The following is a 27,042-nucleotide window of genomic DNA, read 5'->3' as shown; positions in this document are numbered from 1 at the left end:
GTCTGTGTTTAGCCAGTCAGCAACTGCCTGGAGAAACAGAAACAGGTTTTTTTTTTGTTTTTTGTTTTCCCCCACACAGCAGTCTCAGATGCATTTTACAGGAAGCTTTTTTGTTTTGTTTCGTTTTGTTTTTTGAGGCAGCATTTCTCTGTGTACTCTTGGCTGTCCGGGACTAGCTTTGTAGACCAGGCTGACCTGGAACTGTCTCTGCCTCCCTGAGGGCTGGGATTAAAGGCGTACGCCACCACGCCCAGCAAAGGAAGCTTTTTAAGGGCAAAGGACACAGAAAAACTACATCCAGACTGGCAGTTGCAGGAGGAAGTACGCAAACAAGCAGTTTAACAGAAGCCAAAACATGCAGTTAGCTGGGGTATTTTGACAGAGTTTTTAGAATAGGACTGGGTACTTTTCCACAGGACTTTTCACATCGGGCGAACAAAAGGTTTGTGGGTGTTTGTGTGTGTGTGTGTGTATGTGTTCTGCTTAAAATAAGGTTGGCTCCGGCTGAGACAAGGAGAAAGAATCTTTGCTCTGTCACAGACTTTGCCACTTTCTTGGGTCAATAGTGCTTGCCTGGGCACCAAAAGGTTCTGTGGTCAAGCTGGCTCCATCTGGCTGGTAGCCTGTCTAGGACTCAGACTCTGTCCATTCCTCCCCACTCATCCTGGGGCATTCCAATGCAGGCCTAATCAGCTAACCTGGAGCCCTTCCTCTCCCCATCCGCTGCCAGAGAGGCTGGAACCCGTCTCCCCATATCTCCAGGCTCAGGAGACCCAGAGCCACTGGCAACAAAGAATTTGTCAGAGTAAAATAAGCCAGAGTGGTTTGTGGATATACACCTCAAGCTACCGCAAATGGTGACAGACATCACCATGTGGTCCTCAAGTCAGCTGGGACTCTGGAAATAATTTGTTTAACCATCTTTCTCCTCCTCCTTTCCCCTTCTTTCCTTTCCTTCTGCAACTCAAGATACGCCTGCCCCTGCCTCTTGAGTGCTGGGATTAAAAGTGTGCACCATCATGCCTGGCTCCTTTTGTTTCTTTGAGGTAAGACCTCCTGAAGTCCATGCTGGCTTGGAACTCTCTGGCTGAGGCTGGCCTTGAACACTGATCTTCCTGCCTTCACCTCCTGGTCACTGGTATATGCTAACACACAGCTCTTCCTTGTTTGGTGGGGTATGCATAATGGGGGTGGTAGTTTGGATACAGAGTCTGACTATGTAGCCTAGGCTGGTCTTCAACTCTCAATCCCCTGCCTGAGGCCAGATCGCTCCTCTAATTTCACTCCTCCTGGCCTTTCCCATCACTGTTTCCTACAACGGAACTGTTTGCCTCCTAGAGAGCTTCTGCTAATTTTATGAAACCCAAGTGTGATGGTTAATGTGAACTGTCAACTTGACAGAATCCAGATCACCCAGGAGATGGAGCTTTAAGCAGCCTGTGTAATTATCTTGATTACATTAATGGATGTGGAAGACCCATCTTAATAGCAGGTGACACTTTCCCAAGGCAGGAAAGAGGGCCAGGGGGTGGCCTAATAGGTAAGGGCACTTGCAGCCAACCCTGAAACCCCAAGTTCAATCCCTGGAACCCACAAGGTGGAAGGGGAGAAACAACTCTTGCCACGTTGCCCTCTGACCTCCACACATATATCATGCATCAATGCTCCCCTACAAATAAATAAAATGTAATAACAACCTTAAAAAATAATAACATGGAAAAAGTGAGTTAAGCACCAGAAGTCATTCATTTCTCTTTGTTTTACTTATAAAAAGTTTCTTTTTCTTTTTTCCCCTTGAGACATGGTGTGTCTTAGTCAGGGTTACTATTGCTATGATGAAACACCATGACCAAAAAATAAGTTGGAGAGGAAAGGGTTTGTAGTAGAAGTTTTGTTTTCTCAGTTTTACAACATAAACATGTTTTTGCTTTAATCTAAGGCTTAAGGAACCTCAAATAAAATAGAGTTAAAAAGTAGCATCTACAAGGGTTTATTCACCTTATGCTTCCAGATCATAGTTCATCCACTATAGGAAGTCAGGACAGGAACTGAAGCAGGGCAGGAACCTGGAGGCAGGAGCTGACACAGAGGCCATGGAGGGGCTGCTCCTTACTAGCTTGCTCAGCCTGCTTCTTTATAAACCCCAAGACCATCGGCTCAGCATCCCTTCTGTGCCTCCTCCCCTGTGCCAAGGCTGTAAGGCTCCAGATTAATTCCCTGATGCTATCCCTGGCACTACGCAAGCCTTCCTCCCACCGTTGTCCCCATAGCCATCCTGGCTATTTCTCACTGACTAACTCCCCTCTTGCTCCATGTAGCCCAGCTTGAAATTAGAGAGGTATTTGAAAGGCACACACACACACACAACTTCTGCACCAGATGTACCAGCTAGGTAACAGGAGGTAGGGGCAGCCCTTTTGATGTTGGTAGTCCTGGGTCCAGAGGGCAGAAGGCTAGGACAGTGCTACCAGACACAGGCCTATAGCTCCAAGGCCTGGGGACCAGACAGAGATGACTACAGGACTCAGAGACATAGACTGATGGCTTGGGGTGGGGCGTCTAACCTGCAGACATCCAGGGAAGACGTTATCTCCAAAATTCACTGCAGAATTGTAATCAAGTTACCAAAAACCCCTTCAGGGCAGGTGAGATGGTTCAGCAGGTAAAGGTGCTTGCTGTGCAAGTCTAGCAACTTGAGTACTTTGCCCAGAGCATACAAAAAGATGGGGGAAAACAAACAAACAAACAAACAACAACCCCCTCCAAAAAAAAAACCAAACTGTTCCACCAAGTTGTCCCCTGACCTTCACCTGTACTGTGGCAGAAATGCCCATATATGGAGTAATGAATTTTAGTATGTGCCCTGTGGATGCAAGTTGAACATGCCCCCTCCTAGAGGCACAGGTTACAGGGTTATAGCCAGCAACAGTAGCACCTGTGGCAGCCATGCTACATAGCTCCTGACCTCTGGGGGCCCACATCCCTCAGGGGCTGGCAGCTCCCAGGAACCTGCAGTGACCAGTTTCTTGCCTGGGCCTCCTGCTGCTAACATTGCTGCTGTGGAGCAGTGGCTGCTCCTGCCTCTGCTGCTTGGGAACAGTCTTTTACTGAGCTAGTGTTACAACACCAGGAAGCAGCAAAGAAGGGTGCTCTGGAGAGGTGTAATTGCAAATAAAGCATTTTATCCACACGACTCATAGCAGTTTCCAGCTACTGACTTCCCACTGAGTTCCAAGGATTGAAGATGGCCAGTCAGTCAGGGTTCATCCAGGCTTGGACTAGGTGTTGTCCCTGCAGCAAGGCCTCCCAGGAGGCGCATGGCTTCTGTATAGTGGTCCTCTGGAGCTGGCATGGTCTCAGCATGCTCCCTCAATGCAGGCTGCCAGGTGAAGTGGTCTGTGGCCACTGAGAAGCCATGCCTGATTTATGTGGTGCTGGGACTATAACCTGGGGCTTTGTGCATGCTACGCAAGCTCAGTCAAGAGCTACACCCAAGCCCTTAATTACTTGGCAACTAGGTATTATTTAGGTTTGTTTTTTTCTTCGGGGGAGGGGTGTCTTTCTGGCTTTGAACTTGTATCAGTTCTCATGTCTCAGCCTACCAGGTGTGAGTCACACACAGGATCTCACCACACACCCCAGGCTGGACTAGATTCTTCTGTTTCAGCCTCCTGAGTGCTGGGATTATACACATTGCAATTGGCTTGTCTGCAGTCTTAAACTGTACACCTCCTCAGTGACACAGCAGTCCTGAGAGGGTGGGCCTTGGCAACAGGAAACTGAGACTGCTAGGTGGTGGGTCCCAGGCTCGAGGGCAAGCAGTGCCTAAGCAGTGAGCACACTCCTGAGAATGAATGAAGCACACAGCCTAGAGCATCTGGAAAGCACTGCTGTGAGGTACCTACCAGAGAAGACTACATAGACAGTGGTTTATGCCAATAGGAAGTTTTTATTACCCAGCCAGTGATTACTCTGGGTGCTTGGGACCCCAGAGTAGCCCTGAGCCTTTTTCAGGGTGAGCTTTTAGCCACAAAAACTCTATCCTGGGTTGATAGACTTCAGTTAACAAGAACAGCTAGTCAGCTGAACTACAGAAGCCAAAGAGCAAGGTTAGTATATTTAGAAACTTTCCCAGAACTGTGGACTTTAACAGATTAGGTCTTTGTTTTCATTTTGGCAGTAGTGTTTATGTCCTGAGTTTTATGGCCTGAATGGTATTCCATCATGGCCCCAGTTGTGCTAAGGTCTGGAGCCTGTTATAGCATGAGTGTGCACAAGCAGCCATTGATTTGCCCCAAGGGGCTTGAGGTAATATGGCAAGTGGGTCCCAGGCCAGAGCTGTAGGGGACTATGGATGAGCTTGGCCCCAGAGGATGACTGTCCCTGCCCAAGCTGACCCTCTGGTGAAAAGAAACCTCAGCCTCTTTGCATGTGCCTTTCCCATCTGGTGGGAAAGCCAGAGGACACATGCACGGGCCTCTCGTTTTCACTGTACTTTAGAAGACTTAGAAGATGCTGGGATGGGCCTGAATTGGCCCCTCAGGGACACAGGTCAGCCTGGGGTCTAGTCAAGCTGCGGGCAGTTTTAGCTGCCATCAATTGTATGAACGGGGCCTCAGCTGTGAGGAGGGGAGAGGACTGGGATAGATGTGTGCTGACCTCACTTGAGGGCACTGGTTTAGTCCTGATGCCTCCAACCAGGACACCATTACAAACAGTGCCACTGTCCCATCTTTTCACTATCACTGAGCCTCTGCCACATGTGAAACCGGATAGATTCATCTCCTAGACCTCGTGACCACCAATAAACAAGAAGCCTGCCAAACAGAATTCAAACTAGCAATGTAATTAGGTATGTATTGATCACCTGGGAAAACAAACAGCCTCGTCTAACTGCATCACTGAGTTTAGGGACTTGAGGTGTTGAAGTTGACCCGCTGCAGCCACCACTTAGCACAGGGACTGTCCTCTGCTCTACACAAGTCCTGAATATGTAGTGTGGGGTTTTGGCAGTGGGGCTGGTGCATTTTTGTTGAGATAGATTCTCACATGGTTTAGACTGGACTTGGACTCATTGAGACAATGCCTTGAACTGATACATTTGCTGGGATTACAGGCTCTTTTTGTTTCAGATAAGGTCTGCTTAGTCCAGGATGGCTTTAAAATGCAGTGGTCCTCCAGTCTGAGCCTCCAGTGTTGAGGCTACAGCTGTGAGCCAGCATGCTCATCTTACTTTGATAGACAGGGACTATGCCTCATCTCTACAGTCCTAAACTCTTGTTTAGGAATCTGGGAGCCATGGACCTCCACATGCATGCCCACCATACTGTCCAGTTCTGGCCACACCAAAAAACAAAACAGAAAAACCTTCAGCCCTATCACTTGGCTTTGGTGCAGCAAAGCCCTGAAGACAAGTCCCGTGGGGGACAGATATCCCTCAGGCCAGCCTCCATTCAGCACATGACTCAAGATCCTGCGAGCTCCCTCGCCCACATCTTCCAGCAAACCAGTACTGCCTTTCCGTCAGCTACTAGAGGGCCATGGTCTATGTGAAAACGCCATACATTCCATCACAGCATGTTCTACTGTCTGGTTTGAAATGCAGTCCACACTAGGGCCTTGTGACCAGAGGGCAGTCAGCTGAATGACTCAGAAATGATTGTGGAATTCAAAAATAGGAAGCTAAAAATATGTAGGGCGCTGGCTTCTAGGAACAGGCCTGCTGTGGTTCCAGCCCTTTGTGGGGGATGGGCAGGATCCAAGGCTATGGTGGGAGCTGGAATTAAAGACAGGCAAGGTGGACAGGAGAGCCACCTGTGAAGTGCAGGGCTCTCAATGGCCATTAATAGCAGAGGGATGGGGAATTTGTGTTGAGGTGTCCAGGGAAAAACTGGACACAAGCTTGGGAGATGCAGAAATTTGTGGGGTGCTGACCCAGATGATGTACATATTTTAACCCTTCCACATGGCTAAAAGGACTCTGTACAAAAGGATAAATTCCTCTGGTGGCCAAAAGGCTCCGCAATAGCAGGAACTCTGAGACCCAGTACTAAACTCCACTTGAAGAGGGGAATGCAGCAAGTGGCACAGTGAAGAGGCTCCAAAGGCCATGGAACATTTGCTTAAATCTAGAAGATTTGCTCATTTCTTTTTTTCTTTTCTTTTTTTGGTTTTTTGAGACAGGGTTTCTCTGTGTAGCCTTGCTTGTCCTAGACTCACTTTGTAGATCAGGCTAGCCTCGAACTCACAGCAATCTGCCTGCCTCTGCCTCCCGAGGCTTGCTCATTTCTGAACTCTGAAGAGCCACTTTAGATTCCTGAGCTACATATATATATGTAACATCTAAGTCCATCGAACTGTGACTTGCAACAGGGCACTTGAAAGGCATCAGCAAGAGTCTCAGTAGCGCTGCCCAGGCTTCCTAGAGCAGAGTGTGGGCTCTAAAGACTTGGGCCTGGGTGAGGCTGCCACACTGGTGATCACAACACTTGAGAAGCAGAGGCAGGATGAGAAAGGAGCTGAAGGCCAACCTAAGTTATATTTGGGTTACATGAAACCCTGTCTCAAAACAAAATCCCACTGGGCGTGGTGACACACGCCTTTAATCCCAGCACTTGGAGGCAGAGGCAGGTGGATCACTGCGAGTTTGAGGCCAGCTTGGTCTACAAAGTGAGTCTGGGACAGCCAAGGCTACACAGAGACACCCTGTCTCAAAAAACAAACAAAAAAGAACCCAAAATCCCTCAACATGGGGGTGGGGCTAGAGAGGACCACAGCAAACACTAACCAGAGACCTTGGATAGGCCTATGCTTATATTCTAGGGCCCCAAACTAAATTCCCAGAGTGGTCAGGAGACCTCAACAGCTAAGAGTATGCGCATGGCAGAAAAGGAAGATAGATAGATGCTGGGCTGAAAAGCATGAGAGGCTTGAGGCTGGAAAGAGTGCAACCCAAGGAATGCAGGAGTGTAGGGACTAAGTGTGCTGAGGGGTCAGCTGTCCGGTGGGTTGGTAGAGCAGAGAGGAGGAAACGAGGGGCACAGAACCTCAGTGTCAGGAAATATTTGATCAATGTTTGAGCACAGGCCCTGGGCTCACTGTCAGGCGAACCCTGTGACTAGGATTCTCTCCTCCAGATAGATATACTTTTATTTGAGAAAGGGTCTTTCTACTTAGTCTCAGCTGGCCTGTAGCTTGCTATGTGGGCTGGGCTGTCCTCGAACTCACAGATCACAGAGATCCACCTGCTTCTACCTTCCTGCATGATAGGATCAAAGGTGTACGTACAACCACGCCCAGCCAAAGGTTGGAAAGCTGGGGCAAGGAACAGTTTATTGGGCCATAAGTGTGGTAGTTGGGGCCCCCTGCTGGTGTGAAGCGAACCAGGAAACTCCACTGCCCCTCCACAACCAGCACCTAGGGCTGTAAGGACACTGTAGTCAGCTTGGTGGGACTTCTGAGATTAGAAGGGTCCTTAATAGAATGGAAATTCTTGGTGACACAGATTCTCTCCAGGTAAAGGCACTTGCTTTTGTGAGCAGCTCTCATTTTAGGCCAGCTGCTGTGAAGCACAGCAGTTCTCAACCCTCAAGTGATTTCAGAGTGAGGCACTACATTTAGGCCCAGGATACTTGCTTAAAGATCATGGTGGAAGCAGGAGGCTGCACTTTAAACCACAGTCCTTCACAGAGGCTGCAGTTTTGGTAGATAGTGGACTTTAGAATCAGTCCTTGCAGGAGCTCATGTGCCAGGCTCCTACAAGTACCACTTGTTTAAGGGTCAGAAGCTGCTCTCTGATGGCCTCCATTGAAATGGGGCAGATGTCCTCTTGGCCAACCATGGGACAGCCAAGTGCTCTGAACTTAGTTGGTGTCTTCCCCCAAGAAACAACAGGAAGTCTCTCAAACTGTAGCCAGCGCATGTGCCATTAGCTCCAACTTCCTCCTTGCAAGGCGAGAGACCTCTCTGGGGGAAGGAGCAGTGGTGGAGAACACCATGTGTCCCCAAAGCCCAGGGAGCAGGGCTCCAGAGATACAGCTTTACTTCAGGAGCTGGTTCAAGCTGTGTGAGGGGAGCTCCAGGCTGGATCAGCAAGGTCTTCTTGGCATGGAGCACAACAGGCACATGGTGCTACATGATAGTATGTATCGAGTCCACAGTGACTCCTGAGAGGAGGTCAGGGTGCTTCTGAGGAAGACACAGATAAGTCCCACAGCATCCGGGACACATCCTCGCTCTCCTTCACAGATCCCTCGGCCTTCGCTGCTGCTTCTTCTACTAGGTCAGCCACAAGGTTCAGCTGGCAGGCCCGCAGTGCTTTTACCAGCCTAGCCACTGTGGCTTGCTGCCTCTCAGCATTCTTCCAGACCCTCAGACTCTCTCTTACTTGCTCGCTCAGGCTTCGAGGGTACCTCTCCTCAATCCCATAAATCTTGGCCTCAGACAGTTTGAGCTGGCGGGCTAGTCTTTTCCAGTCTCTCCCCACATTGTCACAAATGATGTCAAATGCCACCCGCAGATCTAGGAGGGAAAACGGAAGCATGACTTAACTGAGGAGCTGGGGGAAGTCTCATCATGGGCCACCAAGTGTGGACCTGAACAGTTTAAAAGCAACACCACTAAAGTTAGGCAGGCCTGGTACAAGCGTGGACACTCAGGAGCCCCGGCGCTAGTCAAGAGTGGCTTCCTAATCTGCCCAGCCCCTCCCTCAGAATGGACCACAGCAAGCTACAGCTTAGAACAGTGGAAACTGAGAAGGGGCTGGAGAGTCAGAGGGGAAAAATAGGGCTGCTGTAACAAGCCCCTCAAATAGTGGGTTGGCCAAAGTCCCCAAGGCTACATTCGTCTCATCCTACATTGTGACCTCTGCTAGTTTGATTGGGGACCATGAAAGGACCATCCCTGCCACACTCCTAACTGAGCTCCTGTCAGGCACAGGTAAGATGGAAGGAGTTGACTTAAGTGGTGCAGGGAGCCCCGGGCAGTGGCTGAGAAACCTTACTGGATTCCTGAAGCAATAATAACAAACACATACATGCCCTGGAGATGGGAGTGCACAACCCATCTTCTTGTGTATCTTAAACACACTGGCAGAGGAAACAATCTGTTTCAAACAGTACTATGTCTGAAACAAACTGTAACAATCTGTAGTGGCAGTACTGGGGGTCTGATTTTGTCAGCATTTTAGATTTCCCAGCTTTTGACTATAGCCACCTTTACAGTCATGCTATAATGTGTCTTCCCAAAGGCTCTATGAGGAATGCTTAGTCCCTCAGTGGTGGATCAGCCCACTGAGTCTTAATTGGATGGTGTTACTAGGAGGTGGTAGACACCTTCAGAGGCAGAGCCTCCTCAGAAGAAGTACTAAGGCTGTACTGCTGGGGGAACGAATTTTGTCCCAAGCTCCTTCCTGTCATATTGCTACTGGCCTGGCATCCATGAGGTAATTAGCTTTGCTTGATCATGCCCTCAAGCTGAGTTGATTTCCTGCCTTGCTACAGACCTAAGAGCCAGCCAACCAGGAACTAAATAAACCTTTGCCCCTTATAAATGGCTTCTCTGGTATCTGTCACAGTGATAAAGAGTTTAACATTTGCTTAACTTGTCCCAAGGCCAGACTGGTGCGGCTCAGCTGTGGCTGCTATCCACACACATTATGGGAAGCCACAGTGCCCTCCTTTCTACTGCAAAACGGAAATAACAGCGGATAACCAGACACTGCCCTCTGGACCAGGGAAGTCAGCAGCAGCACAGTTCTATTTTGGCCAGGAAGCACACTGCTTGGACAAAGACACTCCCACACAGAAATGATAACGAGCAGCAGGCACACACTTGACCTCTGCTCACTCTTCATCTCTACCCTCATTAGGGCTGGGGTGCCTTAGCCACAGCCGTTTCTTAGCTGAGTTTTCCGATTTATCAGGAGAGTGGGGAGCCAAGCACTGCAGGGCGGAGGTGACTTAAACTTGTGGCTGGGCAAGTGGTAGAACACCTGGGTTCAAGCCCGGCATAACAGGCAAGACAGGCGAACAGCCTCCCAAGTTCCGGGTAGCCTGTCCGAAAAGTGGGCGTGCCCTAGAGCCCTTCCGAGTAGGGGCAAGCAAAGAAACACCAAGGCCAGGCCTCCCCACCCATTCCCCGCCCCCGAACCTCCATCTACCTCCCGCCCTCCTCCCGCCCGCCAGCCCACCTGCCTCCCCCGGCGCGGCGGCAGCCGCCACCCCCGCCTCAAACTCGTCCAGGCGTTGCAGTAGGTCGTGTCTGCGTAGCGAAGCCAGCAACTCGCGGAGCAGCCCCGTGTGCGAGCGCTCCAGGTCGTTCTGCTCCAGCAGCACCGAGAACAGGTCCAGGCCACTCTGCACGCGCTCCAGCTTTCGTTTGCCCACGCGCTCGCGGCACAGGAACTTGAGCTCCATCAGATCGTTGCTTGACAGGCTGCCGGACAGCGAGTGCAGCAGCACCAGGAACGGGTCCATGTCAGCTAGACGCCGGGTTGTCCCTTCAGCGGTTCCACACAGGAAATCACCGCGGACTTTCCCCGCCTAGCGTCTCGCGAGAACTTCAAATTCCACGCATGCGCATCGCTCGTGGCTGTGCCCGCCTTGCCCATGCTGGTGGCGGCTGTAGCCGTGGTGCCATCAGCGCTTGCGCGCGACGGTTCCCGCGCCTGTGCGGGACAGATCGCTCACCAGTGTAAAGTGGGCCGTCTGGGATCTTGGGGTTCCAGGTTTACTTTTGCAGAGCAGTGCAGTGTGTTGGGGGCTGGAGGGCAGCTGCAGACCGCAGAGATGCCTGCTGAGGTCGGATCACGTTCAACCGTGATTTTAAAAAACTGATTCACTTCTGGCCTGGAGAGATGGCTCAGTGGTTAAGCTCACTGGCTGTTCTTGCCCAATTCACAACCGCCTGTATGCTTTGACACCCTCTTCTGGCAGGCACACATAGACAAAATACCCACACATATAAAATAAAACGTTCAAGAAACATTTGTTTTTGTTATGTGTTTGAGCATTTGTAGGAGTTTAAGTGCCCCACATACATGCAGTCCCCACGGAGGCCAGAAGAAAGTGTGGATCCCCTAGAGTTGGTCCTGAGCAGCCACATGGGTCAGGTCTTTGGCAAGAGCAACAAAGTGCTCTGAACTGCTGAGCCATTTCACTGGCCCACTAACGTGTATATTAAAATCAAAACAAGAGATGATCTGGAATATTATCAGAAAAAGTTGATGTGTGTTGGAGGCTGTGGAGATGCTAACTGCCCTGATTTGAGCTTTCATTAATACACGATTCCCCATAGCTACACACAATTATTGTGTATGAGTTAAAAATAAAGTTGGGGGCTTGTTCGAGGGGTTCAGCGGGCAATGTGCCTGCTGCATGAGCACGGAGACCCGAGTTCAGATCCTGATGACTACATGAAAAGCTGGACAACCCCACCTCTGGTGTTGATAGGTGGATTTCTGGTGCTCGCTGACCAGGCACCCTTGCTGAGTGGTTGAGCATTATGAGCTTAATGAGACCCAGCTGTGCACAGCATACCCAGCAGAGTTGCTTTACATTTCTTTAATTTGATGTATAATTCGCCCCTTTAAAGTGTACACAAAAAGAAAGGAAGAGGACTGTTTCTGGTGGCACACTGGGGAGGGAGAGATAGGTAGATCCCTGAGTTCAAGGCCAGCCTGGACCACCAGAGGCATGATGGAGGACACTCTTAATCCCAGCACTCAGGGAGACAGAGGCAGGCACATCACTGCGAGTTCCAGCTCAGGCTGCTCTACAAAATGAGTCCAGGACAGCCAAGGCTACATGGAGAAACCCTGTCTCAGAGGAAAAAAGAAAGAAAGAAAGAAAGAAAAAGGTGTGCAGTTTAGTTTTTTGTTTGTTTTTGAGATGGGGTATTACTATATAGCCCACCGAGGCTGTATAGAAAGACAAATGGGGATTGGAAAGGTGGCTCAGGGAGGGCTTAAGAGCGCTTGTTGCTTTGCCAGAGGACCTTGGTCTTGGTGCAGACACTCCTGCTAGGTACTCACAACTGTCTGTTACTCTAACTCCAGGGGACCAGAGACCCCTGCTGGCCTCCTCAAGGGACTGCACTCCTGTGCATACAGGTGGGGAGGGCTCCTTAGAGGAGCAGAAGGAAGAGAAGGTGATTTATTGGGCTGGTACAGAGGAGAGGGCTGGGAGCCTAGCAGTGGCTGGATCCACCGTGCAGACGCAGAGAGCCAGGTTCCCGATCCCGAAAGCTGGAAGCCTCGATAGTTGGAACCCATCTCGGAAAGCCCGGAGGTTCCCCGGAGAACCGGCGGTATTGAGTTTGTCGAGTCCATCATTTCCCCTCTATGCTTGTTTGTTTTGAGACAAGGTCTCATACAGCTCAGGCTGGTCTTGAACTCCCTCCCTCCCCATCATACAGCTCAGGAAGACCTTAAACTTCTGGTCCTCCTGCCTCCACCTCCCAAAGGCTGGGATTGCAGGCCCAGCTTATTTTTCCTGTGGGTGTCAGTTTCATGTTAGATTTGTGCACCGTAAAGACCCCCCCCACACACATTTTGTGCACTATGTTTCAGTTCATAAGATCTTGCAATAAAAAGTTAATAATTTTGATGAAATAAAGTGCATATATTTTTCTTTTCATTGTGCTAATAAAGGGGAGAGGGAGACGAAGCCTGCCTGGCAGTGGAGACCAGAGCACACCTCTCAAGGACATCCTTCATCCTAGTCCAGAAGAGAAGAGGAAACATAGACCTGGTTCCCACTTCATGGCTGTGAATGCTCAGGGCACATGCAATCCCTGGTCTTTGGCCATGCACAAATGGTAGTCCATGTTGGCCACTCCAGCAGTGGGGAGAGCAAGGCTTTCAGAAGCTGGTCCTTCAGGAGGAAGGAACGCTGACGGTCCCTACACCAAGATGAACTGGAAGCCATCCCAATAGACACAAAAAGAAAGGAAGAGGGTTGTTTCTGGTGGCACACTGAGGAGGGAGAGATAGGTAGATCCCTGAGTTCAAGGCCAGCCTGGTCTACCAGAGTGAGTTCCCAGTCAGCCAGGGCAACACAGAGAAACTCAGTTTCAAAAAACAAAACAGACAAAGAAAAGAAACAAAGAGAAAGAAAGGTGAGTAGATGGGAGGCAGGAAGGGAGGAGGAAGGAAGGAAGACAAGAAACAAAGGGCGAGACAGAGGAAGGGAGGGAGGAGAGAAGAGAAGAAGGAAGGAGAGAGGGAAGGAGGGGGCGGCTTGAGCATCTCTCACTGTTTTCACGGAGGTAAACGTACCCCTTGTTTGTGCTCACAATGGTCAGAACTCTTGCCTTCCTTTCTTTAGGATTGTCTGTGTGTCCAAGTTTCTTTCTCTCTGCTTGTGTTGTTGCTCCACTAATGCTGGGATGGGAGCTTTCCTCAGCTCTCAGGGTTCCTAATCTTTCCTTGGGGATGTTTTGTTGTTGTTGTTGTTGTTGTTGTTGTTGAGGGTTTTGTTTGTTTAGAGACCGGGTCTCACTATGTATCTCTGGCTGGCCTGTACTTACAGAGATCCACCTGCCTCTGCCTCTGACTCTGCCTCTGGAATGTTGGGATCAAAGGCATGTGTCTGCCATGTCCAGTTTTTTTTTGGGGGGGGTGTTTGTTTGTTTGTTTGTTTGTTTGTTTTAGGTGCCTCCACTGAAGGGGAGGAGCAGCATCTGGAAGCCTCCTTCTTGACGTCTATATCTTAATTACAGACCTGTGACACCCAGGCTTAGTCCTGGCTCCTAGACAGCGGCCTTGAAGGCCTGCTGTGTGAAAATGACTTTGTAGGTGCAGTGAAGATGAGGCCCTGGATTGGGAGATCTGCCTGGCTTGCCTCAGCGAACGCATCTGGGCCTGAGCACCCAAGGAACTAAAGAGCCCTGAAGAGGAAGGGGCGGAGGTCAAGTTCTGCTTTGCAGAACTGGCATTGCAGTTCTGCTTTGGGTCTTGGGGACTTGGGGTGTCTGGACCAACCTGGAATTCAGTCTACAGGGTTCTCTTGGGAGTTATGGCTCACAGAGCTTCAAGGAATGTGGTTTCTGCTTGCAGCAGCATTTGCACCCAGGATCTAGGTTTATGCTCCCTGGGTGCAGACTTCCAGATTGCCAGCAGATGGCAGCAGCCACCAAGAGAAAGAGACCAGCAGTGCCTGTCTTGGCTAGGAGTCAGCTTGGCCATCAGTCAAGATGGCATCTGGTAAGGGACATGAAGGGACAGAGGCTTCAGAGGAGCCATAGTGTTCTGCTTCAGAGACCTAGCATGTCCCTGCTGAGTGCTGGGTTTACAGGCATGAACCACTAGGCCTGGACATACCTGGATATTTAAATGCAGATTCCCAGGGCTTTTATGTAGGAAAAATTTAAAACTGAGCAAGAAATGAGCTCATGGAGCAAATCAACTGGAGCTGCCTTATAATCAGGACAGGACCCACCTTTGGAAGAAACCGGCAGCAAACTCCATCCCTGTGGCCTGACACGACTCGTATGTACCTAGTACAAGTCACAGAATTTGGGAGTTGTGGAGATGGCTCAGTGGTTAGGAGCACTTGCTGCTCTTCCAGGGGACCTGAGATCAACCCACAGTACTCACACCAGGAGGCCATAACTCCAGCTTCAGGGGCCTATCTGCACTAAGGTGCATGTACCCACGTCTGGATAGGCTCATATACGTGCAATGAAAAATAAAAGAAGCCAGGTGGTGGTGGTGCATGCCTTTAATCCCAGCACTTGGGAGGCAGAGGTGGGAGGATTTCTGTGAGTTCAAGGCCACCATGGTCTACAGAGCTAGTTCCAGGTCAGCCAGGACTGTTACACAGAGAAACAACGTCTTGAGAAACCAAACCAAACCAAACCAAACCAAACAGACCCAGGACCCTCCCTGCTCTGCTCCATCCACAGAGTCCCTGCAATGGTAGAGATGTCCAATGATGGGCGCCTAGTTCTGGTCTGAAGAGATGGTTTTCTAGCTGGCGTGCTGGGTGACTGTAGCTCTCTCTAAAGCTCTGCAATCTCACCTAAAATAACAGCCCTGGCTGTCTGGCTTTCTTGTCACCAGGACCCAGGCATTTGTGGCAATATTAACCACTCTCCATCCACCTCACGCCAGGCTTACTGTATGCCTGCCTGCAACCATCTCTATGGTGTCCCGATTCACTGATTTCCCCTTAACCATCGCATGAATCCACAATGTCAACCAAATCCCAGTTATGTGCTTGCTATCTCCTCCCCTTCCTACAGCCCAGGCCACCAGGTTCAGTCCCCATGAAGCCAGAGAGCCCTGCCCGGGTCAGCCTTGATATGTTCTCCCTGTTGTCTTGCAGCTTCCTTGCCTCTCCCTTCTCAGAACTCACCCACCAAGCACACTGCCACCTCAGGACCTTTGCACATGCTCTTCCTGTCCAGCCTCCCTCCAGACCCAGTGAAGAAACTTGAGGCAGCCTCACTCTGCTTACGAAGTTGCCAGCAACGTTTTCTTCCTTATGGGCTGTGAGGGTCACCTTCTGGGGTCAGTGCCCAGCACCCCCTGTAGGTAGGGCCATCCAGAGGGAAGGCACATGTCCATTCTGTCCTTGCAAGTGCTTCCTCAGGCCCCCTTCCTCTGTTTGTGTGTGTGTGTGTGTGTGTGTGTGTGTGTGTGTGTCCCCGTGTGTCCGTGTATCTGTTAGGAGACCTCTGCCTAGAGCTAGTGAGGGGTCTGGGGCCTCTGGGACCTCAAGCGTGAAATGTGGCTCTAGACCCTCGCCTTGCACTTTCTTTCTTTCTTTCTTTCTTTCTTTCTTTCTTTCTTTCTTTCTTTCTTTTTTTCTTTCTTTCTTTCTTTCTTTTGAGACTGGTTCTCACAATGTAGCTCTGCATGTCCTTGAACTCACAGAGATCAACCTGACTCATCAGTCAATCAAACAGAGATCAATCGTGCTAGGATTCAAGTGTGCCTGCCACCATGCCCAGCCAGAACAGTTCTGGAGCCACTGGTTACAGCGGAGTTAGATCAGGAGCTGCAGTTCTCTACAAGGTGTGCATGTGGGTGCTAACACTAGAGGGCACCAGAGGCCGATGCTGTCCTGGCGAGGTTCTGGGCCAGGTGGTGTGTAGACTCCACAGCTAAGGGACTGACTGCTTTACTGGCATTTTGGGTGTTAGAAAGAGCTTTTGTTTTTACCAAAGCATATTATGGTGAATATGGGTGACATCTTTAAATAAATGTCCCCCTTTGCCCACACGAAAACACTGGTGCCACAAAGTAGTTCCCCATGGGATTTTGGGACAATGTGTGATGCTGATTCTAGTGCACTGGGTTGTGGATGGTGGCCTAGCCATGAAGCTGCGACAGGTGCCTGAGGGATGACTATAATCGCCACTGAAGCATAGTCTCATGCCTAGCAGGACCAAGTGCACAAGTCCACACACAAACACACAAGTGCATCTGCACACAGACATGTGAATGCACATATGCACACACACATGTCAATGCAAACACATGCATGCCTGTGTTTATACACACTCACATACAGAACTATGCATGTGGAAGCAAGTGAAACATAAGCACACAACGCACTTACAAAGCATAACAGTATGCATATACATGCATGTGTGCATGCACAGGTATGCATATACATGTGTGTATGCAGACATGAACACGTAGACACAAACACACGCAGGCACACGTGAACAACATGAGGATACACATGCATGTGCCATGTACAGAGACACACACAAACACTTGCACAGCCATATACCCAGCACAGGGAGATGGCATCTTGGGACCATCTAGAACAACTCAGACATCTGCCACCAAAGAAATGAGTGTCCGCTAACATTCTCAGGCAAGTCATTTTCAAATCTGTAGTATCAACCACAAGGCTCATCAGGGACGACCTTGGGGACAGGAACAGGTTGGGACAAGAGCACTCAGGAGAGGCCAGGGTTGTGTATTCAAATTTATTTTGACAAACGCTCAGCCACAGTCTCCTGTGGGTGGGTGTATACATTCAGTTTTGTTCTTTTTTTAAAAAACGGTTTCTGTAAAAGAATTTTCGGTAATTAACCTAATTTTGGATATGGTAGCTATATACAAAACATCACTGGAAACCACCTCACTGCACAAGAGAAAACAGAAGCATCAGGTCTCATGATTTTAGCAAACAGTAAAAACCTTTGAAGCCCGTGACTCGGAGCCCAGCTCCAGGACCACCCACCTTGCTGTGAGGTGAGTGAAGGGAGTTGCCTCTTCCAGTGTAGGCAAGACACTTCAGGCAGCAGTGCTGAGAGACTGCGCACAGCTGGCTAGCACACCAAATGGAGCTGGCCCACGAGGCTTGTGTCAGAGAAGCTATTACAACAGTTAAGTGCCGAGGATCTCATATCCCCGTGAGTGAAAATATAGGCGTGTTACCAAAATAGAAGCCTTTATTGAGAAAAATCTTTGGTAGTAATGATATTTTAATTTCCTCTCAGTATTTGGTTAACTAATGAAATAAACTCCTTCCACCTTGAGCTACAGAAAGAAAATCCCTCAAATACACCACATTATTGATCTTTAGACAAAAACCAATAGATGTTCTAAAAAGCGACAAACGAACCCATGGAGGCCCTGGGGCTTCGTAAGGCCTGTCAGCCTTTTAAGAGATGCCCTGCCTGTCACCTCAGCTTGCCGCACAAGGAGGATGTCAGCTAAGTGTGAGGGGCCCTCAAGTGGCTGATGTGGAGTCTGCCAGGGACGCTGAGGGCGCTGGTCAACTGAGGACTCCTGTACCTCCCAGTTACTGGAGCACAATAAGCCGCCACCATGTGTGTGCTGTTCAGGTAGCCAGGCACCTTCTGCTTCTGACTTTGGGTCTGAACTTCTGAGCTCCCAGAAGAAAAGACAGTGGCGTCATCCACCTTGTCCAACTGGAGCGGATGACATCTTTGGGAACCCGTGTCTAAGTTGTTCGTCCTTCTGCAAAATGTCCCCAGGCTCCTGGACACCACTCTGCACCTATCTCAAGGTATCCTTCAGACTAAGGATGCTGACTCAGGGCCTTGGCCCCTTACCACTGCGGGGGTGGGGGGAGCGCCTCTATGTCCCCCGCCATGGATCTGTGGAACAGCACTTGCTCCGTTCATCCCCGTCACCAACCATCCTTGGCATTGAATACTAAAGATTAAAAAAAAAACAAAACCGTCCCTGCATAATGGCCTTGTGCAAAAATGAGAAGAAACAGAAAGAAGAAAGAAGACCGTTGTCGCATCGGAGTGGCCCTCCACGAGTGCAGATGGCACAAGAGCCACAGGCCCTAGTAGGGCTAAAAGTGCTGGCTCTGGAGGAAACCAAGTGGTCACTTGGTAATGGTCAGAAGCCTGCTGGCCTGCTGGCCTGCCATCATGGCTACAGCGCGCCCCCGTGGTACTCGTAGCTGGGGACAGGGCTGTCGTCACCTGCCTCTGGGTGGGTGGTAGGGCTGTGGTTGTTACAAGGCACGTCCCTCGGCTTCTCCTTCTCCATCCACGTGTCCAGCAGCTGCTGCTTGCCCTGCTCCTCACGCATGAACAGCTCCACCATGAGAACCTTCTCCTTGTGGATCTGCTGGCTGATGTCTTTGGGGATGTCGGGGATCACCCAGTCCACAAAGTCACTCATGAACATCACCAGGTTCTGCAGGGAGAACAGTGATGGGGATGGGGCCAGAGGGGCCTGGGGAACGGCCCAGCCTCTGCCTAGTGTCCACATCACCTGCGCAGCCCACTTGAAGTGTATTCCCACCTATGCACCCATGCATCCCACCTGCATGTATTCACCTATGCATCCCACCTGCGCACCCCATTTGCACACCCCTACCTGTGTGCCCCACCTCCTGTCTACCTGCTCCGTGTGGCAAAGCCCGCCCCTTCACTCTCTGTCCCTGTGCATGCCTTCACTCTTCTGAACCTCAGTTTCCCAGACGGTATAAATGGGACCTGGGGGTTATTGGGGGGGGGCGGCGGGAAGCTGGGAATGGAGCAGGGTCTTGTACCCCACTGTCCCATATTGACTTTCTTGAGAAGTCTGTACTGAGTTGTCAAGAAAATGCTCTGAGAGACTGATTCTTTGCTAGGATCTTCAGAAGTGACCAACTGCCCGGGCTACCAAACAGCCATGATCACCAAGGCTGCAAGGCTGCAAGAAACGGCCTGCAGTGCCAGGAGAGAGCCAAGGGCTGGTAAAGCCCGAGACCTGCTAGGTCCCATGGTGCTGGACATCCCAGTGGAGATGTTTTAGGGACAAGACAAAGGTAAGTTGGATAGTAAGACCAAAATTCTTGTTCACTGAATGCCTTTGAGGCGCATGTGTTGGCACCTGAGCATGGGTGATTTGCCGGTGTTCAATGGTGACTCTCCTCACTGTGCTCTCAGTTTGAACGACAACAGCATGGCACAGCTAGGAGCCCTCTGCCCTCTCGCCTCCCTGGTCCCAGCCTGCCTGTGGGAGTTAGTGACCAGCCATTTAAGAGGATCAGGGCCTGTTATGTTCTGTGGCTGGGGCACAGTGCCCACTGAGATGGGCAGAGCTGTCCTCAGTGGAAACCCTGCTCACCACACCCCTGCCTGCTATACTGTCCCCTTATCCTAGAGCAGCAGGGTCACGACCCCATTGGGGGTCACATATCAGATATCTTGTATATTAGACATTCACATTATGATTCATAACATAGCAAAATTACAGTTACCAAGTAGCAATGGAATAATTTTACGGTTGGGGTTACCAGAACCTGAGAAACTATATTGAAGAGTCACAGCATCAGGAAGACTGAAAACCACTGACCTCAGTAGCCCTTATCTGTGTTAGGTAGTTTTCTGTCAATTTAAAAAAAGCTACAGTCATCTGGTAAGAGGGAACCTCAATTGAGAAAATATCTCCATCAGATTGGCCTGTAGGCAAGCTTGGGGGACATTTTCTTTTTTTGTAAAAAACAAATTAATTAATTTTTTTTTTTTTGTGATACAGGGTTTCTCTGTGTAGCCTTGACTATCCTAGACTCAATCTGTAGGCCAGGCTGACCTTGAATTCACAGTGATCTGCCAGCCTTTGAAAAAACTTTTAAAAATTATTTTATCTAATGTATTTGAGCATTGTTCTTGATTATATGTCTGTGCAACTTGTCTGTGTAACGTGCCTGTGTAACATGATGCTCAGGGCAGCCAGAAGAGGATCCCCTAAGCCTGGAGTTATAGATGGTTGTAAGCTTCAGGATGGTTGCTGGGAATCAAACCCAGGTCCCGTGGAAGAACAGCTACTGCTCTTAACGGCTGAGCTATCTTTTCATATGAGGCATTTTCTTGTCAGAGAGTGGGAGATGTGAAAGGGCCCAGCCCACTGTGGGAGGAGCCATCCCTGAGCAGGTGGTCCTAGGTTGTAGAAAAACCAAGCCCAGCAAACCATGGGAAGCAAGACAGTAAGCAGCAGCCCTCCACGGCCTCTGCATCAGCTCCTGCCTCCAGGTTCCTGCCCTGACTTCCCACAGGGATGAAGTGTAACAAACTCCTCCCCAAGTTGGTTTTGGTCATGGTATTTATCACAGCAACAGGAAAGAAAACTAGGACATTGCCCCAGTCCTAGCTCAATACCTTCTGTACCCACTGCAGTGGAAGGCTGATGGAGGAAAGAGTGCCCGGTGAGGGCATGTGAGGAGCACAGCCTGGAGGACCTGGTGTTAGGCTTTGCCTGCTTTTGAGTGCTTGGTTGGCTGTCTTGCTGGCATTGATCCTGGCAGGGACATGGCCCGGGCAGCATGGCCCCACTAACTCCTCTCTGGCCCTTCAGTAGTGTGTGTGTGTGTGTGTGTGTGTGTGTGTGTGTGTGTATGTCTGTGTGTGTGTGTATGTGTGTGTGTATGTCTGTGTGTGTGTGTGTGTGTGTGTTTGTAGCTCAGTTCACAGAAGATACTGCTGCCAGCTGGAGTTATCCGAGAGCTGCTGCCTCCAGTCTGAACTTGCCCTGGCCCTGGCACAGAGACCCAGAGGGAGACAAGTGGGGACAGGGACTGGCCTCTCCTTCCTGAAAGTCTGCTCAATGGATCTTATGGCTCTCACCAGCTCACCCTGTTTTTTGCCTGTTCCACGACATTCTCTGTGGTCACTGCTCAGGCTCACATCAGTCAGTGTCCTCCTCAGAGTCCCCAAAGATGTCTCAAGGTCCCTGCCTCCTGCTACTATCAGCTCCGCATGCCATCCCTGTCTATACTTTCCAAGTGCTGTCCCTCTGCTTTCTGAAGACAGTCATCCACAACACACACGTACCTGGAAGACAATGACAAATGCCAGCCGGGCGGCCAGGACAGCCCAGAAGTCTTTGGAAATGTCGTACTTGTGTTCTGACCATGGGGGCTCACGGTAATCTTTGTACCTGCAAAGGGTATGGGGAGTCAAGGGCGGGTCAAGTGGCCCTGGCGAGAAGCTTCGGGCTTGAGCCAGGCAGTGGCTGCTTGCAGGGATGGCCTGCTCTTTGCCTAGAAATTCTCTCTGTGCTGGATGGGGTAGTCAGGGCCCAGAGTCTTGCCATAAGGCAGACACACCAGGAACTTTGAACAGTGTTAGAAGTGCTGCAACTCTGAGGACCTTTGGCGACAGACTAGATTCAGTGTGTGTTATGAAATGAACTTTGAGCCTTTAGGGCCAGGGGTGGGACAACGCGATTTAAAGAGATGCGTTTGGTATGACGTTAAGAAAGGATGGCTAGGCCGGGCGGTGGTGGTGCTCGCCTTTAATCCCAGCACTCGGGAGGCAGAGGCAGGTGGATCGCTGTGAGTTCGAGGCCAGCCTGGTCTACAAAGTGACTCCAGGACAGCCAAGGCTACACAGAGAAACCTTGTCTCAAAAAAAAAAAAAAAAAAAAAAAAAAAAAAAAAAAAAGAAAGGATGCCTAATTTTCTTCTCCTAAATTTAATTATGTGTGTCTATGTGTCTGAGAATGTGCATTCAGTGTCCTCAGAGGCTAGAAGGGAGTGGCAGGTCACCCTGCAGTTGGTGTTCCAGGTGGTGTGAGGGGCCAGATGTGGGTCATGGGATCTGAACGTGGGTCCTCGGGAAGAGCGACCAGTGCTCTTAACCTCTCAGCCCACATAGTTGATCTTCTCTGCCTACTTGACTAGATTTAGCCTCAGCATGGAGGGCTGGGGGATGAGTAACTGGGTAAAGGTCATGGCACCAAGCTTGACTATCTGGGTTTGATTCCTAGGACCCACGTGGTAGCAAGAGAGAACCGAGTCCTGGAATTTGCTCTCTGTCCTCCACAAGTGCACCGTGGTACATTTGAGCACCCACCCCTGCGCCATGAAAAACGTTAATAGAATCACCCTGGACCTCCGGGAAGGTGTTTCCAAAGAGGGTTAACTGAGGTGGGAAGACCCACTGTAAGGGTTGGCGTGGCCCGCCTATGGGCTGGGGTCCTGCACCGAACACAAAGGAAAAAGCAAGCTGAGCACTAGCGTTTGTGTGTCTCTCTGCTTCCTGACTGTGGATGCAATGTGACCAGCTGCCCCACGTTCCTGCTGCCTTCACTTCCCTCAGGATGGACTTGCACCTTCAAACTGTGAGCCACACTTGACCTTTGGCTCCTTAGGTTGATTTTTTGTCAGGGGCTTTGTCACAGTGGTGAGGTATATAACTAATATAATACAATTCCCAACATCAGGGACAGGGTCTCTAGAGCAAGTGGTATGTCCCAGGCTGGTCAGGAATGGCTGAAGCCCAGAGAGGGGACACCAGGAGGAGGCCCCAGGCCCCTTCAGAAGCACAGCCCTGATGTTTAGTTCGCATTTACCATAGACTTACTGTGTGTCCTTGATCGCTTGCTTGGCTTATCTAGGCCTCAGCTGAGCATCCCCTCACTTGTTTATGTCCTAAGCATTTGTCAGCAGCTACTGAGTGCCCAACCCTATCCCAGGGGACACTTAGGTGAGAACACAGCAGATGGGGCCTTCTGTTCAGGTAGGGAGTTGGGCAGGAGTCTCTAGGGCCTGTGGCGAACAGATGGGGCTGGCTGGGGACAGAGGCAGGTGCTGAGCAGAAGTTACACAGTCACTCTACCAGGAACAATCAGCCTGTGCTCCCAGTGTTACCACAAGTGGCTGTTCCTCCTTTTCCATCAAAACCTTGGTTCCTCTGGAAAGCTCCTATGCATCCCCGAGAGTCCACTCTATGAATCTTACCATCTCCCACTAGCCACGCTGGTCTCTAGACGATTTGTTTTCTTCACTTACTTAGCTTTATTAACCAGCCTTCCTCCAGCTCCCACGGGGAGAAGAGAGAGTGTGGTCTCTCAGGGCAGAGGGGGCTGACCTAGGCCATGCCTGCTTTAGTGTAGAAATAAACAGGGGCCTGCAGGGACCCCAGCTCCTAGCTACTGCTTCTGCCACACTCTGGACTGGCCTGGGCTCCAGGGTTAGGAGGTGGCTGTGGTGGGTGTGCCTGGTGTACGTGGGGGAGCTCAAGTGGCCAAGGTACAAGATTGTGGTTCTGATGGTGGGAAATCTGGCTGGAAGTGGAGTTGGGGACTGGAGGCTCTGTTTTCACAGGGCTAGAGCAACAGGATCATGGGGCTTTGACCTTATCTTCTTGGAGGTCTGCTTCCCTGGCTTGGCCTGGGATCCTCCAGCTATGTCCTCCCTGCCATCGGTACATCTCACCCTCAGCACAGTCACCACTCGGCCAGGAGTTTCCGTTTTCACTTACTGACTTTCCCTGAACTCTGTGGTGCCCGATGGTTCCCTAGGGGAGGGTGCTTTCAACATTGCGGTGTCTGCAGTCTGGCTGCGCAATGTGAGGTTGGATTTTGAGGTGTACCTTAACACCACAGAGTGGCAGATCATCGGCCCCTCTTCTCCCCCCAATGCAGGAGCCCCCCCCCCACCATTGCTTTCCTCAGGTGTGACCAGCACCGCTGCTGGTGCACACATAGGGCCCCAATCAACCCACAGCTGCACGAACAAAATCTTGATTCTCCAGGGAGCAAAAGGGACCAACAACCAGAGGAAATCCATTCCAGAACATGGACCTTTCCTTGGTTAGGAGGAGGGGGGTGGGGGTGGGGCACTGAGCCTTTCTCTTCAGAATGGGTACTCTGAGACCTTGGGGCAAATGGGGGTAGAGACTCTGCAGAGATGCTGGGCAGGGAGGGCTGGGGGAAGCAACATCCTCTGAAGTGACTTGTATTTTCAAATTGGGAGGGTTCCCTGGGCTGGAGGATTTCTGTCCAGGGCTGTGTACGGAGAGAGCTTTCATACATGGAAATCATGCTGGGCTGTCTTCTTTCAAAACCTGCCCTTCTACCCTCCACCTCTTCTCTCTGTCTGTCTCTGTCTCTGTCTCTCTCTGTCTCTCTCCCTCCCCTCTGAACAGGGTCCCAGGATAGCTGCAAGCTCCATGCCCCAGCACAAAACACATAGAAATGGTATCTCCTTTCCTTTCCCTTCTTTTTTTCCTTGTAGCAGGCTGAAGCCACCTGAATAAATAAGTAAATAAGTGTTATTTGTAACTTATTTATTCATGTATAAATATGATATAATATATAATAATTTATAAATATATACATTTATTTATTTACTTATTTGAGATAGGGTCTCATTAGCATGGGTGCCTCAAACTCAATATATAGCCTTGAACTCCTGATCCTCCTGCTTCCATCTCCTCAATATTGAAATAACAGTGTCAGGCCCCTCCTTTTTTGTTTGTTTGTTTTTGTTTTGTTTTGTTTTTCGAGACAGTGTTTCTCTATGTGGCCCTGGATGTTCTGGAACTCATTTGGTAGACCAGGCTGGCCTTGAACTCATGGAGATCCACCTGCCTCTGAGAGCCGCTGCCACCACCACCACCATCCGGCTCCAGGCCCCGCCTCTAAAAGGTACCTCTCCTCTGCCGTGCTGAGGAGGAGCTTCCCACACAGGAATCTTCAGGGATAACCCACATTTATGTGGGGGCATGAGCTAAGGTATCATGTTGGCTTCTTGGCAACAGAGCCTATGCAAAACCAGAGCTCCAGGAACAGTGAAAAGCTCTCTGCCCCTTCCTGCCAGTCTACCATATTGTGTTTATTTATTAATAAAGACAGGGCCTCAGCTGGGCAGTGTGCCCCTCTAATCCCAGCCATGCCACTTTAAGTCCTGCAGTCTGGACTTAGATCTGGGACTTAGGAGTGAGAGGATCTCTGTGAGTTTTGGGCCACCTGGTCTACACAGTGAGTTCCAGGCCAGCCAGAGCTACACAGTGAGAGACTCCAACTCAAAAGAAGTGAAAACAAAAACCAAAACCATTTTTTAGTTATTTTATGTACTTGCATGTTTTGCCTGCATACATGTATTTGGTGCACCACATGCATGCCTAGTGCCCATGGAGGCCAGAAGAGGGCTTCAGATCCCTAGTTGCTGAAGTTATGGATAGTTATGAACCGCCTTGCAGGTTCTGGGAATCGAACACAAGTCCTCTGAAAGAATAAGTGCCGTTAACTACTAAGCCATCTCTCCAGCCCATGGCTTTGTTTGTTTGTGACAAGATCTGATATAGCACAGGCTGGCCTCAATCTCAATATATAGCTAAGGATGGCCTTGAACTTCTGATCTTTTGTTTCCACTTCCCAGTATACTACATTTGAGACATGGTCTCAGGTTGTATAGTCCAGGTTGGCCTCCAACTCACAGCAATACCCTTACCTCAGGCTCTGAGTGTGGGGTGACAGGCATGTGCCACCACCTGCAGTCATTTTACGAACTGCACGCAACTACTCCCTGAGTCCTACCCCTGAAGAAGCCTGGCTCCTCCTTAGCCCTTCCCAGCAGCCTCTGCAAGGAGCCCTCTTCAGAGGGAGACATGAAGGCAGTACCTGCAGATCTGAACCTCGTAGCCCAGGTCCAGTGGGTCATTGGGAGCCGTGCCATTCTGGAAGTCACTGACGTTGAAGGAGGAGAGCGTGTGGTTGACGAAGCCATGCATGGTCCCGTTCTGACTGTACATGTAGAGGTACACCAGGCGAGGGATAAAGTCTGACGTGAAGGAGATCACAAAGGCCTGCGGGGGCGGGCGGGGGATATGGAGTGAGTGTGCATCCGGGATGGGGCAGGGCAGCTGCATGGGTGACCAAACAGTGAGGACGTAGCTTGCAGGAGCCTGAATGACTATGGCATTGGTCCTTAAGTAGGGACAGCAGGGACGGTGGGCTGCCTTTCACAAGCTGTATGGCTCTGGTTGGGGTCCCAAGCTCTCTGTGCCACCCTTCTGCTCTTATTTCATCGGGTTGCTTGTGCCCATTGAACACAGACTCGCCTCCTGGGTTTGCTGGAGAAATTCAAGAGCCCAAAGAAGGAATCTTCAAACTGTAAAGTTTGCCCACCTCTCTATGACAGAACTGCCTCTGCAGTGACTTCATGCAGAGGCCTGAAGCCCAGTAGCCTCTGATGGCTATATGGCCCTGGGTATGTCACCTGCCTTCTCTGTGCCTTAGCTAGCTGCACCATGGGACTTGCCAGGCCACACCTCCACCACCAGCGTGCAAGAACACAGAGGGTTTAGAATACTCTGGGAGCTCCTAACATAGCTGCTGGTGTCCTCATAACATGCCTTATATGCGGCCTGGTTTACCCGGGCTACACTCTAGGGCCCCCTCATTCTGGACCCTATTGTTGCTCCTCCAGGCTGAGGCATAGATCTTCAGCTGTATTTCAGCCTGCCCCAGTCCCTTTAAGAAGGGGCCTTAAGACTTTGCTTGGAGAAGAGGAGACTTGGCAGGAGGGAAGCACAGTGTGGAGTTTGGAGGCTCTTAGTAGCTTGACTATCACCCCGGTGCCTGGTGAGGACCGGATTCCAGGTGTCCCTGCATTGGTCACTCTGCACCTGGTGCTGTTCTGGGAGCCACTCCTGCTTCCCACGCGCGTGGGGTCTGCATATGGGGGCTCGGTCAGTGGGTAAAGAGGCAGAAGGTTATAGGAACACTGCTGTGGATGCTACAGGTCCACTGGTGGTTTTCATGATTCGGAGCCAGCCTTGGGCTTTGCTGTAACAACATGGAGCCCTGTCCTGAGGCTAAGAAAG

The 27,042-nt window shown here is 50.4% G+C and overlaps 2 protein-coding genes across 9 annotated transcripts in view; both read right to left on the bottom strand.

Annotated features, from left to right (window-relative positions):
* Window positions 1–7,306: 7,306 nt before the first annotated feature.
* On the bottom strand, window positions 7,307–10,752 carry FADD (Fas associated via death domain). The gene is made up of 2 exons (XM_084770307.1): window positions 10,190–10,752; window positions 7,307–8,520 (listed from the first exon to the last, which is right to left on the bottom strand). The coding sequence occupies exons 1-2, from the start codon at window positions 10,473–10,475 to the stop codon at window positions 8,177–8,179; spliced, it is 630 nt and encodes a 209-aa protein (XP_084626433.1). The 5' UTR covers window positions 10,476–10,752; the 3' UTR covers window positions 7,307–8,176.
* A 6,178-nt stretch (window positions 10,753–16,930) lies between these two features.
* ANO1 (anoctamin 1) overlaps window positions 16,931–27,042 on the bottom strand; it is a 153,523-nt gene continuing 143,411 nt past the window's right edge. For all 8 annotated transcript variants that reach the window (XM_084757079.1, XM_084757077.1, XM_084757081.1 and 5 more), the window contains 3 exons: window positions 25,838–26,022; window positions 21,262–21,367; window positions 16,931–18,640 (listed from right to left, as the gene is read on the bottom strand). In XM_084757079.1, coding sequence (XP_084613205.1) covers window positions 18,374–18,640; window positions 21,262–21,367; window positions 25,838–26,022 — 558 coding nt within the window. In that variant the 3' untranslated portion in view covers window positions 16,931–18,373. The remainder of the gene's footprint in view (window positions 18,641–21,261; window positions 21,368–25,837; window positions 26,023–27,042) is intronic.

Source organism: Acomys minous, assembly GCF_964271855.1.
Source record: "Acomys minous genome assembly, chromosome: 2".
NCBI classification, from domain to species: Eukaryota; Metazoa; Chordata; class Mammalia; order Rodentia; family Muridae; genus Acomys; species Acomys minous.
This window is presented reverse-complemented; position numbering and strand designations above follow the sequence as displayed.